Below are 12,801 nucleotides of genomic sequence, written 5' to 3'. Positions count from 1 at the left end.
GGAAAAAAAAAACCAAACAAACAGCTAATGACTATACAGTCAATAATGTTTACACAGATAATACTGTGAAGTTTCTTTTCACAGCACATCTAAATAAGTGTAACAGAAGGACCCTATGGGGCCTTCCTGGGACAGACCCCACCATGTCCTCTGCCTGTCTCTTGTCTCTAGAAAAACTTTAGAATAAAATTAATCAGAGAAATGGGAAAATACAGAAGCAAAGGAAAGCAGTCAAACAAAACCAAACAATAGTTTAGTCGTTAAACAAAGTCAAGGACCTTTAGTTCCTCTTCAAGGGCTACAGATAATATTCTGAGCCATAGCTTTTGAGCTGTTTTGCAGATACTGAAACCCATACCAGGTGGAAGAAGTTAACTACATGATGACCAGACTGTAGCCATGACATAAGCTGCTCCATCTTAACAATTCTGAGAACTGGCCTCAAGGAAATGGGAATAAACCAACCCTGGAACTGAAGATTAACTGTGCTTAAAACAATCATGATGCTGATCAGATCACCACATGACCAACTTCAAGATGACTGTTGGAGCTGACTGTGCTGTTCTGCACATAGGCCCCTCCCTCCACCTATACACCCCTGAAACTCCCCTTTCAAAGCTCTGATCAGAAGCAGGGGAGTTGACCTTTGAACACAAGTCTGCCTTCTCCCCAGGTTGCCAGCCTCCTAAATAAAGCAACCTTTCCCTTCCTACCAACACTGGTCTCTCAAGTACTGGCTTTTGAAAGGCAAGCAGCTGAACCTGAGTTTGGTAACACAGGTAAAAAAAAAAAACGTAGGTCCATTTAAAGAAAACATTAAATAATAAAAATGATGATGACAGAGAGGAAAAAATTCATCAATACAGTACTTAAATGACTAAAACGCAGAAAACACTGATTTAGAGCCAAAATCACTGAGTTCATGACATCCACAAAAAAGGGGTCAGGGAGGGGTGCCCATGGTTAATATATTTTACAAGCAATAGGATTAAAATCTTCAGAAGATTGCTATAACATCGTTTAATATAAAATAATGAAATAACATGCCACTTATTCTATTAGCTGAAGTAGCTAATAAAATAGCTAATTAGCAGACACTGACAGGCTGACCCCAATCCATTCTCAACAGCCTTCTCCCTTGCCACCTCCTACTACAAAGGACAGAAAAGCTAAATCCATGCTCTCCTAGCTTTCTTTACAGCTGAGTGTGGGGAGCATGTGACAAAGTGCCCAGGGAACAGAATTTTCCAGGCAGGAAGTGAAGAGGTGGAAGTGGAGCAGTGAAAAAGATTTTCCTTTCCTTCAAAATATGGGACAAATAAACTGGTGCTATCCCTTTCCCCTTTCTTCCTGCCTGAAGTCCTAAGGCAGTAAGCATGAGGGAAAGACCAAGAGAATCACAGAGATCCAACCCTAACACGGTTGACACACTGAACTAATTTGCTGTGACCTACCTACAGACTTGTTATGTGTAAGGAAAAAAAAAGCTTGTTTGAGCCATCATTAAATCAGGTTATTTGTTGCTTGCATGTTACTAAGGTAATATGATTATCAGTAAAGGACATGTGAGAAAAGGAAGCTCATGTCTTTCTCCCACTCTTACTATCAGTTAAAGAGACAATGTAGTAGCAGAACAGACCACAATTTCCCATGGTATAAAAAGGCAAAGCAACCAAGGAGAACTGATTCAAGCTAATACCTTCACATTGATATTTTATTAGTCTGGCAAGGAATTTTTGAGCAAAACGTTTTAAAATTTGACCCCTGTCTTCTTTAACTGTACATGGCCCAGCTCAACGGCTCTGTGAGAAGAGTGTATACAGCCTAGTGCCTAAAAAATCCTAGGCATTTGGTAAATGCTAGTCACCTACGTCTCTAGTAGATTGCAGACAGGACATATGGCTGCCTAACCGCATTCATATTGTTTTTAAGCATTCAAACGGTAGAACTGACAAATTCGGGTAAATCTCCCTGTTCTTATTTGACAACTAAAAAAAAAATCTTCTTGAAAGATTTTATTTCCATTAAAGGAAACACAGCAGAAGCTCCATTTGTCCAACTGGCAAGAAATTATCAGCTAATAATCAGAGAAACACGGGATGATCACTTTACTTAGATGTCCCAACTCTCTTATTAATTTAAGGGCTGTGAACAAGGGCTGCTACCTAAAATGCTTAGATCCAATTTCTCTGGCCAAACTGAGATTATTTGATCATCAAAATGAATAATGATTAAAACAAAATGCATGAGTCTGGGCTAAAATAAGTAGACAGATAAGGTAGGGCAGGGAGAGAGAAAAACTTTTTTTTTTTTTAACAACAGATTGTCTAATAGCTGTAGAAAGAATCAAAGAAACAGAAAATCATTATTGTATAGCCATTATAGTAATAATTCAGGCAAGAATCATCAATGGAGTCTAATATCATTATGTAAAAAGCTATTAGAGAACCAGATATTTACTCAATCTCCAAGTATCACCTCAGATTATATATTAATTACAAAAGAGAAAGGGCACCTTTATAAGAAAAATTTGGCAGGCACTGCCTTAACCAAATGGTCAAACTTAACATCACCCATGATGGGTCAAGCTGACATCATGTGCACCCTCTGTTGTGATACACCGAGAAGGATATATCATTTATTTTGTATTCTTGCTCAGATATTTAATCTGAATGAACAACCAGACAAATCCAAATTAATGGACATCTTGCAAAAACCCCAAAAAACAAAAAACTTGTCTTGACTCTTCAAACTAAGGAAGGTCATGTGTGGGTTTTCCAGCTGGCAGCACGAACTAGACCCCCAGCCACGAGCAAGCATTAACCACCAGACATGTAAGCAAATAAGCCTGCAAATTCCAGTCAAGTCTTCAGCTTTAAGTCTTCTAGCTGTGGTCCCAGACATCATACAGCAAAGACAAACTATTTCCCCATACCCTATCCAAACTACTGACCCAAAGAAACGGTGAGAGAGAATACATGATTATTACTGTTTTAAGTCACCAAGTTTTAGAGTAACTTGTTATGCAATAATAGGTAACTAACAGAGGCTCTACTAAGGCAGAATCTCAATTTTCCTCAATAATACCTACCTCATAGGGTTACTGGGAACATTAAATGGGCTAATGAATGTCAAGCCTGGCACAGTATGTATTCTTCATGAATGCTACCTAGTATTAAAATAACTTCAATTTGTGTAGTTAGAAGTATGAATAGAAGAATGCATAAGGTGCTTTGGGGAAGCACAAAAGAAGAGCATTTGATACAGTCCTGGGGGTCATGGGAGGCTTCCTAAATTCAGTGAAGGACTGATTAATTGGGTTAAAAAAGCAGTAGAGGTACTTCTGCCAGAGAAAACAGATTAAGAAAACATATAGAAGCATGAAACAGTATGGCATATGTAGAAAACTACAAGTTTCATATTGGTAGAATAAAAAAAAAAGCAAGAAGTGACCAGAAACAAGGCTACAGAAGTCGGGAGAGTTCAAAACCTCTATAAAGAGGGCCTTGTATATGAAGTTATAGACCCCATGACAACGGATTTTAAGGCAGGAAGTGATACAGATCTGAACACTGAGGCACATAATCCTGCAAGGGTAATATGGGAGTAAATTTAAGAATGATAAAGCTTTGAAGGAGGCTAATGCAATAGTGCAGGCAAACAGGAAAGATGTAGATATGAACTAGGGGGAAAATGGCTGGACAAAATGGGAGTTGAGAAATAGGAAAAAAAATCAGAAAGACTTAATGTTTGATTGGATGTGTATATGAGCTGGATGAGACAAAGAAAAGATTCTAGATTAATGCCTAGGTGGTGGTACTTCCAATCAAAATCAGAAATAAAGAAAAAGGATCAGGTCTGGAAGAAAAGAGTTTGGTTTCCATTTTTATGAGTTTGTAGTACCTATGGAACATCCAAATAGAAATGTCTAACAAGAGGTTATACATTCAAATCTTAAATTAGGGAGAAAAGTCAAAAAGAAATATAGATTTGGGAGTGTTTGTATACAGGTAATTATTAGAACTGTGAGAGAACCTAATAATGGCCAGAAGACGCTTACAGAGCAGTATTCTCAACCAGAGACAATTCTGCTCCCCCAGGGGAACATCTGGCAATATCTGGAGACATTTTTGGTTGTCATAACTTTGGGAGAGGGGGGGTTGGTTACTGCATGTAGTAGGTAAAGGCCAGGGATGCTGCTAAACATCCTACAACATACAGGAGAGCCCTACAGAACAAAATTATCCAGCCAAAATGTCAACAGTCCCAAAGTTAAGAAACCTTGTTGAAGGGTAAGAAGAAAACCAAAATGAAGGAAACACCTTAGGAAAACAAATATACAGAAATACTATCTACAAGAAGGAGAAGTCAGAAAATAGGTAAGTCAAGAAAATATACTATCATGGAAGTCACAGAAGTAGAGAATTTCTAGAGGGAAGAAAAAGACCAAAAATGTTGAATTCAGTGAATTGGACCCATGTGATAAAAATTTTAAAGTATCCACTGGGTATGTAACCAGAATAGAAGGTCACCAGGGATTTTAGTGAAAAAAGGGCCAGACTATAGGAGCAGAAGCATAATAAGAGATGAGAAAGTACATAAAATAAACATAGGCTCCCCTTAAGAAATCTTATTCAAAGGGGAAGGAAATAAGATTAGGCAGTAACTAAAGCAGTGGTTCTCAATGCTGGCTACAATCAGAATAACCGAAGGAGCTTTTAAAAATTACAAATGCTTGGACCTCACCCAGAATAATTAAATCAGAATCCCTGGGGGTATGGCCCAGGTATCTGTATTCTAAAAAATATCCTCAGTGACACTAATGTATAGCCAAAATTGAAAACCACAGAGCTAAAGGAGGAGGGACGGGTATAAGGGGACGGGGCAGGGAGCAGTAAAGGGGGAAAAGAGAACAGGGAGAAGAAAATGAATGAAACAAAATCCCAAAAGAAATAGGTACATGGGCTGATGGAGTTGCTTTGAAAAAAAGAAAGGATACCTCATCTCAGGAGACTGGAAGGAAAAATAAATACTGATGTCAAAGAAATTGGGCACAGGGATTTGGGGAGTTCATGCCTAAAGTCCTAATTTTTATAATGAAGAATACAAATAAGCTGCTGAGAATCATCTACTAGATAGGAAATTCAGAGACTGAAATGTAGTGATCGTTCAAAATATTTGCAGAGGGAAATGCAAATTAAAAGCACTGACAGTTTAATGGAGATTAAATGCCCTTTACCAGCTGCAGGGGCACCAGTGGGCACATTTATATGATTTTCCTCCAGCAGTACTTATCCATCGCCAAGTAAAGGAGCATGGAAAAGTGGACCACAGCACTGACTGGCAGTTTAGCGAGTGCGAGAAAAAGCACAGGATGTAAAAGTTTAGATGAACTGTAGTTGAGGAGTTCAACAACAGGGTCCAAGCCAGGTAGTAAAGGGAAAGTAATACAGATACAGTTTAACTGGCACAGGAAATGATGGATTTACCTCTGAGCACCATAAGTTATTAAAAGTCTAAGATATCATTGGCTTTTGTCCTAGACAATCCCATTAAATCAGACTTCCCATAGCCTATAATTGTTCTAAGAAAGACTGTCTGCAACTAACTTTGAAATTTACAAAACATAAGACGAACTAATGGACAAATCAATGGATAGATATGTGATAACGTAAGTATAGTAAAATATTAATAGTAAAATCTAGGTGTGTGGAGGGGAGGGGAGTGTAGACTCTAGAACAGCAGTGTCCAATAGGACTTTCTGAGATGATGGAAATGTTTATAACCTGTGCTGTGAAATATGATGTCTACTCGATATCTGTGGCTACTGAGCACTTGAAAAGTGGTGAGTGTGACTGAGGAATTTTGAGTCTTTTGAACTTTTAATTAATTTAAATTGATATAACTGCATGTGGCTAGCAGCTGCTATCTCAGTGCAGCACAAGATGCATATATCCCTGGGTTCAAGCCCTAGATTCACCATTGATCCAAGTTACCTTACTTCTCTGAGTCTTAGTTCATTCTTATATAAAATGAGAATAGCAACAATACCTACCATTTTATATGGATTAAATGAGGTAAGAGAAAAAGCATGAAGCACAATCCTATGCATACAGCAAACACTTAGAAAAATTAGTGTTTATTATTCCTACTAAAAGGGATCCATGAGATCAAGTACCACCATCTGTTTTGCTTACCATTATATCCCCAGTATCCAGTACAAGTGTCCCAGCATAAAAGACACTCAATAAATATTTGTTGCATGAATGTTTTGCAGAAGACTATATCATTATTAAATTTCATATTAAGTCCATTGCCCTAATCTATTGAGGTCTTTTTGAATCCTAATGTCATCCAATATATCTGCTATCCCTTTCAGTATCTTCTGAAGTTTTGACAAACATATCACTGATATATTAATCTGAACTATTAATAAAAATATTAACCAGAGACCTATATCATTAGTTTTATCATCCGTCAGTTTATCATCAGTAAATTATACTAGTTGAGTATAGACCCTCAATTTAGCTTCATTTTCATTCTGTATATATATCCCCATCTTGTCCACAAAGGTAGTAAGTATGAAAACCTTATAAAGATTAGATTATGTCAATATGTCCTTCATTGAAACTACCCTTTAAAAGAACTTAAATAACAACTTTGCACTCACCTTTCAAAAGCAGGGGATCTATCAGGACGAGTACTTCCTCGAGATCTGTATCTTTGAGTCACTGACAGCCGTGGCGGCCGACTTGGTCCCCAGAAGTCAGTGTGAGTTTGGTGACCTCTCTCATTGGCTCTATTATCTTGGTCCAGTAGACTGCTACTTAGAAAGGGTCTAAAATCTTGGAAAAACATCGTGGGGTCCAAATGGTCCCAGAACTAGTAAAAACCAGAAATAAAGCACATGTTACTGGTTTTAAGAAAAGGACAAAGAGGAAACAGGAAGAAGAAATACTGAAAAAAGAGAGGATTAACTTCACACTTCAAAATTCAGCAGTTCCGAATTAAAGAAATGTATGATTCTCCAATTTCATGGAGGAGAAAAGAGAAGTCTTTCAAGTATATGCACAGGGGGAAAAATTTATATACCAAGAAACTATTTCCTTCATATAGAAACAAGCCAGGACTTCCCTGGTGGCGCAGTGGTTAAGAATCCGCCTGCAAACGCAGGGTACACGGGTTCGAGCCCTGCTCTGGGAAGATCCCACATGCCACGGAGCAACTAAGCCCAGGAGCCACAACTACTGAGCCTGCACTCTAGAGCCCGCGAGCCACAACTACTGAGCCTGCGTGCTGCAACTACTGAAGCCCGTGTGCCTAGAGCCCGTGCTGCGCAACAAGAGAAGCCACTGCAATGAGAAGCCCGCGCACTGCAACAAAGAGTAGCTGCCGCTCACCGCAACTAGATAAAGCCCGCAACGCAGCAATGAAGACCCAACGCTGCCAAAAATAAATTAATTAATTTAAAAACAAAAAAAGAAACAAGCCAATGTCTGGACCTTAACACTGAGCTCAGATCCACATGCCTCTGACCAGTTTCCCATACTAAAAATAAAAACTTGAGCCAAAGGTGATCATGAACTTCTGTCCTAAGCATAGTCAACCATCTAGATCAACATTACAACCTTGTGTTTTGTAACAATGACATCCACATTTCCACCGTAGAATAAAGATTAAACAAAATGGATGTATTTATACACTTGTAAAAAAAAAAAAAAGGCAGCATCACCACAAAGTGAAGACACGTGTCTATAAAATACTTAACTTATAGAAGGTTCATCAGAAAGCTGTGGCAAAGCTGTGACAAAGCAGTGTAAGAATGCCTGATAAGACCATTCTATTGTACACACTTTTTACTAAAAGGGGGGAGTGTTTGTTGGGTTTGGCCAAGGAATCACTAAACAAAGAGTAAATGGAAAAAAAACAAATTACGTCTGAAATAATTTAAATTTTATTTATCTGTTTATCCATCCACCTGTTGACAGGCATTTGGGTTGTTTCTAATTTTTTATTATTACAAATAGTTGCTATGAACAATTATGTACATATCTTAGAGGAGTGGAATGGCTGAATCATATGGCTGATGTATTTTTATCTTTTTAAAAAAACAGCTAGCCTGTTTTCTAAAGTGGTTGTACCATTTTTACATTCAATTTCAGTTGCTCCATAGCCTCACCAAAAGTTAATATTGTCAGTCTTAAATTTTAACCATGCTGTAAGTGGTATAGTGGTATTTCATTTTGGTGGTTTTTATTTTTTTGGCCATGCCACGCGGCATGTGGGATATTAGTTCCCCAACCAGGGACTGAACCCATGCCCTCTGCAGTGGAAGCAGAGTCCTAACCACTGGACCACCAAAGAATCCCCTCATTGTGGTTTTAATTTGCAATTCCCTAATGACTAATGATGTTGAGCATTTTTTTTTTTGCCATCTATATATCTTCTTTGGTGAAGTAGATTGTTCAAATCTTTTGCCATTTTCTGAAACTGGGTTGTTTTCTCATTATTCCATTTTAAAAGGTCTCTACATAGCCTGGATACAAGTTTTTTTTTTAAATAAATTTATTTATTTATTCATTTTATTTTTGGCTACATTGGGTCTCTAGAAAATAAATTTATTTGTTCAATAAATTAAGGAAAATTAGAATAGTTTTTTAAAAAGAATAAGAAGCACTAGAATGACTACCAGGAGCAGTGGATATTGAAAGAAAAATAAAAACAGTGCTCATCCTCAAATCAGCTCATGGATGCCTGGAATATAAGGCTCAAAAATAAAAGGAAATTAAGAGGTTTATAATATGCTGGCTGGGAAAGAAAGGACTCTCAGAACAAATCTCAAGACTATGGGTGAGGGGTTTCCCTGGTGGCATGGAGGTTGAGAATCCGCCTGCCAATGCAGGGGACCCGGGTTCAAGACCTGGTCCAGGAAGACCCCTCAGGCTGCAAAGCAACTACGCCCTTGTGCCACAACTACTGAGCCTACGCACTAGAGCCCGCGAGCCACAACTACTGAGCCCACGTGCCACAACTACTGAAGCCCGCACACACCTAGAGCCCATGCTCCGCAACAAGAGAAGCCACAGCAATGAGAAGCCCGCGCACTGCCACCAAGAGTAGCCTCCGCTCGCAGCCACTAGAGAAAGCCCACGCACAGCAACGAAGACCCAACGCAGCCAAAAATAAATTAAATAAATAAATTTTTTTATAAAAGGCTATGGGTGACTATGGCAAATTCCTAAATTTTATAAAAATAGAGTATTCAAATGTCATTCACAAAGAAAAAAATACGATGTCCAATGCCCACCCACCCCCCAAAATGTAAACACTCTGCCATAAACAATCTCTTGAAAGGCACCTTTTCCCAAATGAGTTTAAATTTAGAGGCTATGGACTCTGGTCAACTGGCAGTCACTGAACAAAAAACTGGCAAGGCTGACACCAAGACTGTTTTCTGTTTCACTCTTCTTCCTTCAGCTACCATTGAGTTTATGTTATGGTCTTTGCTTGGCAACAGTATTACTGGTGTGAACTTAGTCACGAATGATATAAACATAGTTATTCTTTGAACAACTGTTGAAGAGCTCAGGAGTTTTACTTGATATTTCCAAATGGACTGGATGTGAAGTAGGCAGCACTGTGAAATGAGCTATTTTAACCCTTCATACTAAAAAGTGAGACAGATGAAAGATTTGGTTGAGTTAATTCAACCTTTAAGATCCCATCCAGGCTGCAGCTGCTCAAAGAACCCAAACTCTACCTGGCATTTGAGTACAAGCCCTCTGGCTGAGACTGGGAAGAACAGCAAACAGGTAAAGGATGATTTACTTGGTAAAGGAAAGTTAAAGGTTTGAAATCTTTAACTTCTTTTCACTAGGTTTAATCATTTAAAATTACCATCTTTGTAGGTCAAAAACAGTAGAATATCAACACTTTTATTTATTGTAGTTCAATTTAATTTAACTTTATGTTGTTCTTGATTATTTCAGAGCTTTCTCCACAGGTCCCAGGAGCACACACAAAAGAGCATGAACTGGTAATGGAGAGAGCCTTCATGAAGGTGGAAGTAAAACTGCCCTCAAAGCCTACTGATCTCCTCCCCTAACTACCAGAGGTATAGTCCCAATCCCCTGCTAACTATAGACTTAAATTACTAAACCCAAAGGGGAGGAGGGAGGAATCAGAGCTTTCATGTTCACCTCTGACCTCTTCATTCATTCCTCATTACTCTTCCCTACCAGAGGAGTGATGCATCTGATTGGTGAGTGGCAAAAGTTTTTGCTAATTAGCAAAAGTTCTGCTAATTCGCATTTCTCCAATGGATGGAGTTCATTTATAAGGAGGCTGCATAAATGCAAAAGAAGTGGTTCTGAGTATTTGTGCCTGCTCAGCAGCCTCTAATTCTCAAGTGGGTCATCCTGTGCAGACTTAGGATGTTCATTTGGCCACAGATCAACTGTGCTCTCCATTTGGCTGAATAAAAACTAAATCTTTATTTCCATCTGCCTGGCGTCTATGTTTTATTTCTCAGTATGTTCTGGATGCTCAGATGGAGGGAAGAGGTATGATCAATTATCAACCATCACATACAACCAGACAAGTTTTAACACAGGATAACAGTTTAATATAGCACAGGCATGAAATAATATGAAGTCATAAAATATATAATTCTTATAACTATGAAGAGATAAGAAAAAAGATTTATGACATAATCCTAAGTAAATTTTAAAAATCAGAAATACAATACAGTATATCCTATGATTATATCTGAAAAGTTATGAAGCATGAATGTGAGAAATGTAAAGTATTAAAAATAAATAAACAAATAAAGTAAAAATAAGGTAATGAGAATATGGAAGATTTTTCATTTTTAAAAAATCTTCTTAATGTTGTTACAATATTTTTCAGTATCTATGCCTCAAGACAAAACCTGAAAGGAAATGTATGGAGAAAGGGGGCTCTTAGTAGAGCGGGACTCCAGATGCTTTTTAATACCTTTTTTATTGCCCATTGTAATGTTGCATATGTAGCAAAACAAACTTTATTTAAATAAATATAAATCAGACTGCTCAGAGTACCCTGCCTTCTTGCACACCTGGGAGTTCTTTTTCTAGAATGCCATCTATCTTATTTTCTGCTAATCTGAGGCAGCAGCTACAGCCGCTCTTGCACTGAAGTGATAAAACTGAGGTAAGTTGAGACCTTCCGATCAGATGTCTCACTGGCACCAGGTCATGGTCAGAAGCTTTCAAGTAGTCAATGAAACCCCTCAGATAGCCATGGGCTCCATTCCCCAGGTTATCAACAGGAACCTCAGTATAGCTATGTCCTCTCTCTATACAAACTGCTAGCAACATTTCTAGATTCACTCTCCACTGACCCTCACACATCACTCATAGTTCCCATTTAACTGGCAACACTCCTCCATCCTCATACACCCTCCCTATCTCCCCCACCCCAGACCCAATTCAGAAAAAAAAATCAATACCAATTATATGAGAAATTTTGCTTGGACTAAGCCTCTTCTGATATATCTAGTATTTTAAGAATTCAGCTATTAGTAAATGCTAATTAAGAAAATAACCTCTTCATTGTACAAGCAACTCTGGCTGAAGAAAAACAGAGCAAAATTGAGCATAAGCCTTTGCTGAAATTACCAACTGAAATATAGAAAAGAAAAATAGCTTTTGTTTCCACACATAATTTTCTTTTTATTGACTGACTGACTGATTGATTGACTGATTTTTGGCTGCATTGGGTCTTCATTGCTGCGCATGGACTTTTTCTAGTTGCGGTGAGTGGGAGCTACTCTTCGTTGCGGTGCGTGGGCTTCTTATTGCGGTGGCTTCTCTTGTTACAGACCACGGGCTATAGGCGCGCGGGCTTCAGTAGTTGTGGCACACAGACTCAGTAGTTGTGGCTCACGGGCTCTGGAGCGCAGGCTCGGTAGTTGTAGCGCACGGGCTTAGTTGCTCTGCGGCATGTGGGATCTTCCTGGACCAGGGCTCAAACCCATGTCCCCTGCATTGGCAGGCGGATTCTTAACCACTGTGCCACCAGGGAAGCCCTCTCCACACATAATTTTCTTTCTAAGTTTTTCCTCCAGGGACATGGGTATAAGACCTTATGGCCTATGAATACTATCTTGAGATAGCATTTCTCACCTCTTTGCTTATCTAAATTCCACATACCCTTTAAGGCTCTAGTACTTGAAGCCTTGTTTTACCTTCTCCATGAAGGAGTTTTACCTTCTCCATGAAGTCTTAATAATGGCTAAAATTTATTAAGCGCTCACTATATGGCAGGCACACTGGCCCACACACCTGGCATGTATCAACTCACCTAATCCTCATGACAACCCTCTGAGGTAGGTATTATTATTTTCCCCAACTTATAAAGGAGAACACAGAGGCACAGAGAAATTCTAAGTAATTCTGCCCAGGTTACCTAGTCAGTAAGCAGTAGACCCAGGGTTTAAACTCAGGCAGTCTGGATCCATGCATATCACTATGTCATTTGACCTCTTTCCTAAAGATTTTAGTCTTCCCAAAGACTGCAGCCCACCTAATCTCTCCCTTCTGCTGTACTTGTTACATCCCCATAATAAGTTTATTATACTCTCTGTACACACTTGTTTTCATATCTGTTTCATATGTTTGCACTTGTTCCCCAAATAAATTATAAGTTCCTTGCTGGCAAGGCAACCATAACATTTGCTTCTTGCTCCTACTTCTAGCAGAGTGCTGGAAGTGCACTAAACATATACTTCTTAGATGATTTTTTTAAATCCCTGACAACTTC

General features: G+C 38.7%; 1 protein-coding gene across 3 annotated transcripts in view; it reads right to left on the bottom strand.

Moving 5' to 3' along the window:
- The window catches only part of RNF115 (ring finger protein 115), a 60,512-nt gene that overhangs the window by 21,465 nt on the left and 26,246 nt on the right, over nucleotides 1–12,801 (bottom strand). For all 3 annotated transcript variants that reach the window (XM_004285795.4, XM_049699705.1, XM_049699696.1), the window contains one exon: nucleotides 6,671–6,882. In XM_004285795.4, coding sequence (XP_004285843.1) covers nucleotides 6,671–6,882 — 212 coding nt within the window. The remainder of the gene's footprint in view (nucleotides 1–6,670; nucleotides 6,883–12,801) is intronic.

The sequence above is a fragment of the Orcinus orca genome, chromosome 1 (assembly GCF_937001465.1).
Source record: "Orcinus orca chromosome 1, mOrcOrc1.1, whole genome shotgun sequence".
Taxonomy (NCBI): Eukaryota; Metazoa; Chordata; class Mammalia; order Artiodactyla; family Delphinidae; genus Orcinus; species Orcinus orca.
This window is presented reverse-complemented; position numbering and strand designations above follow the sequence as displayed.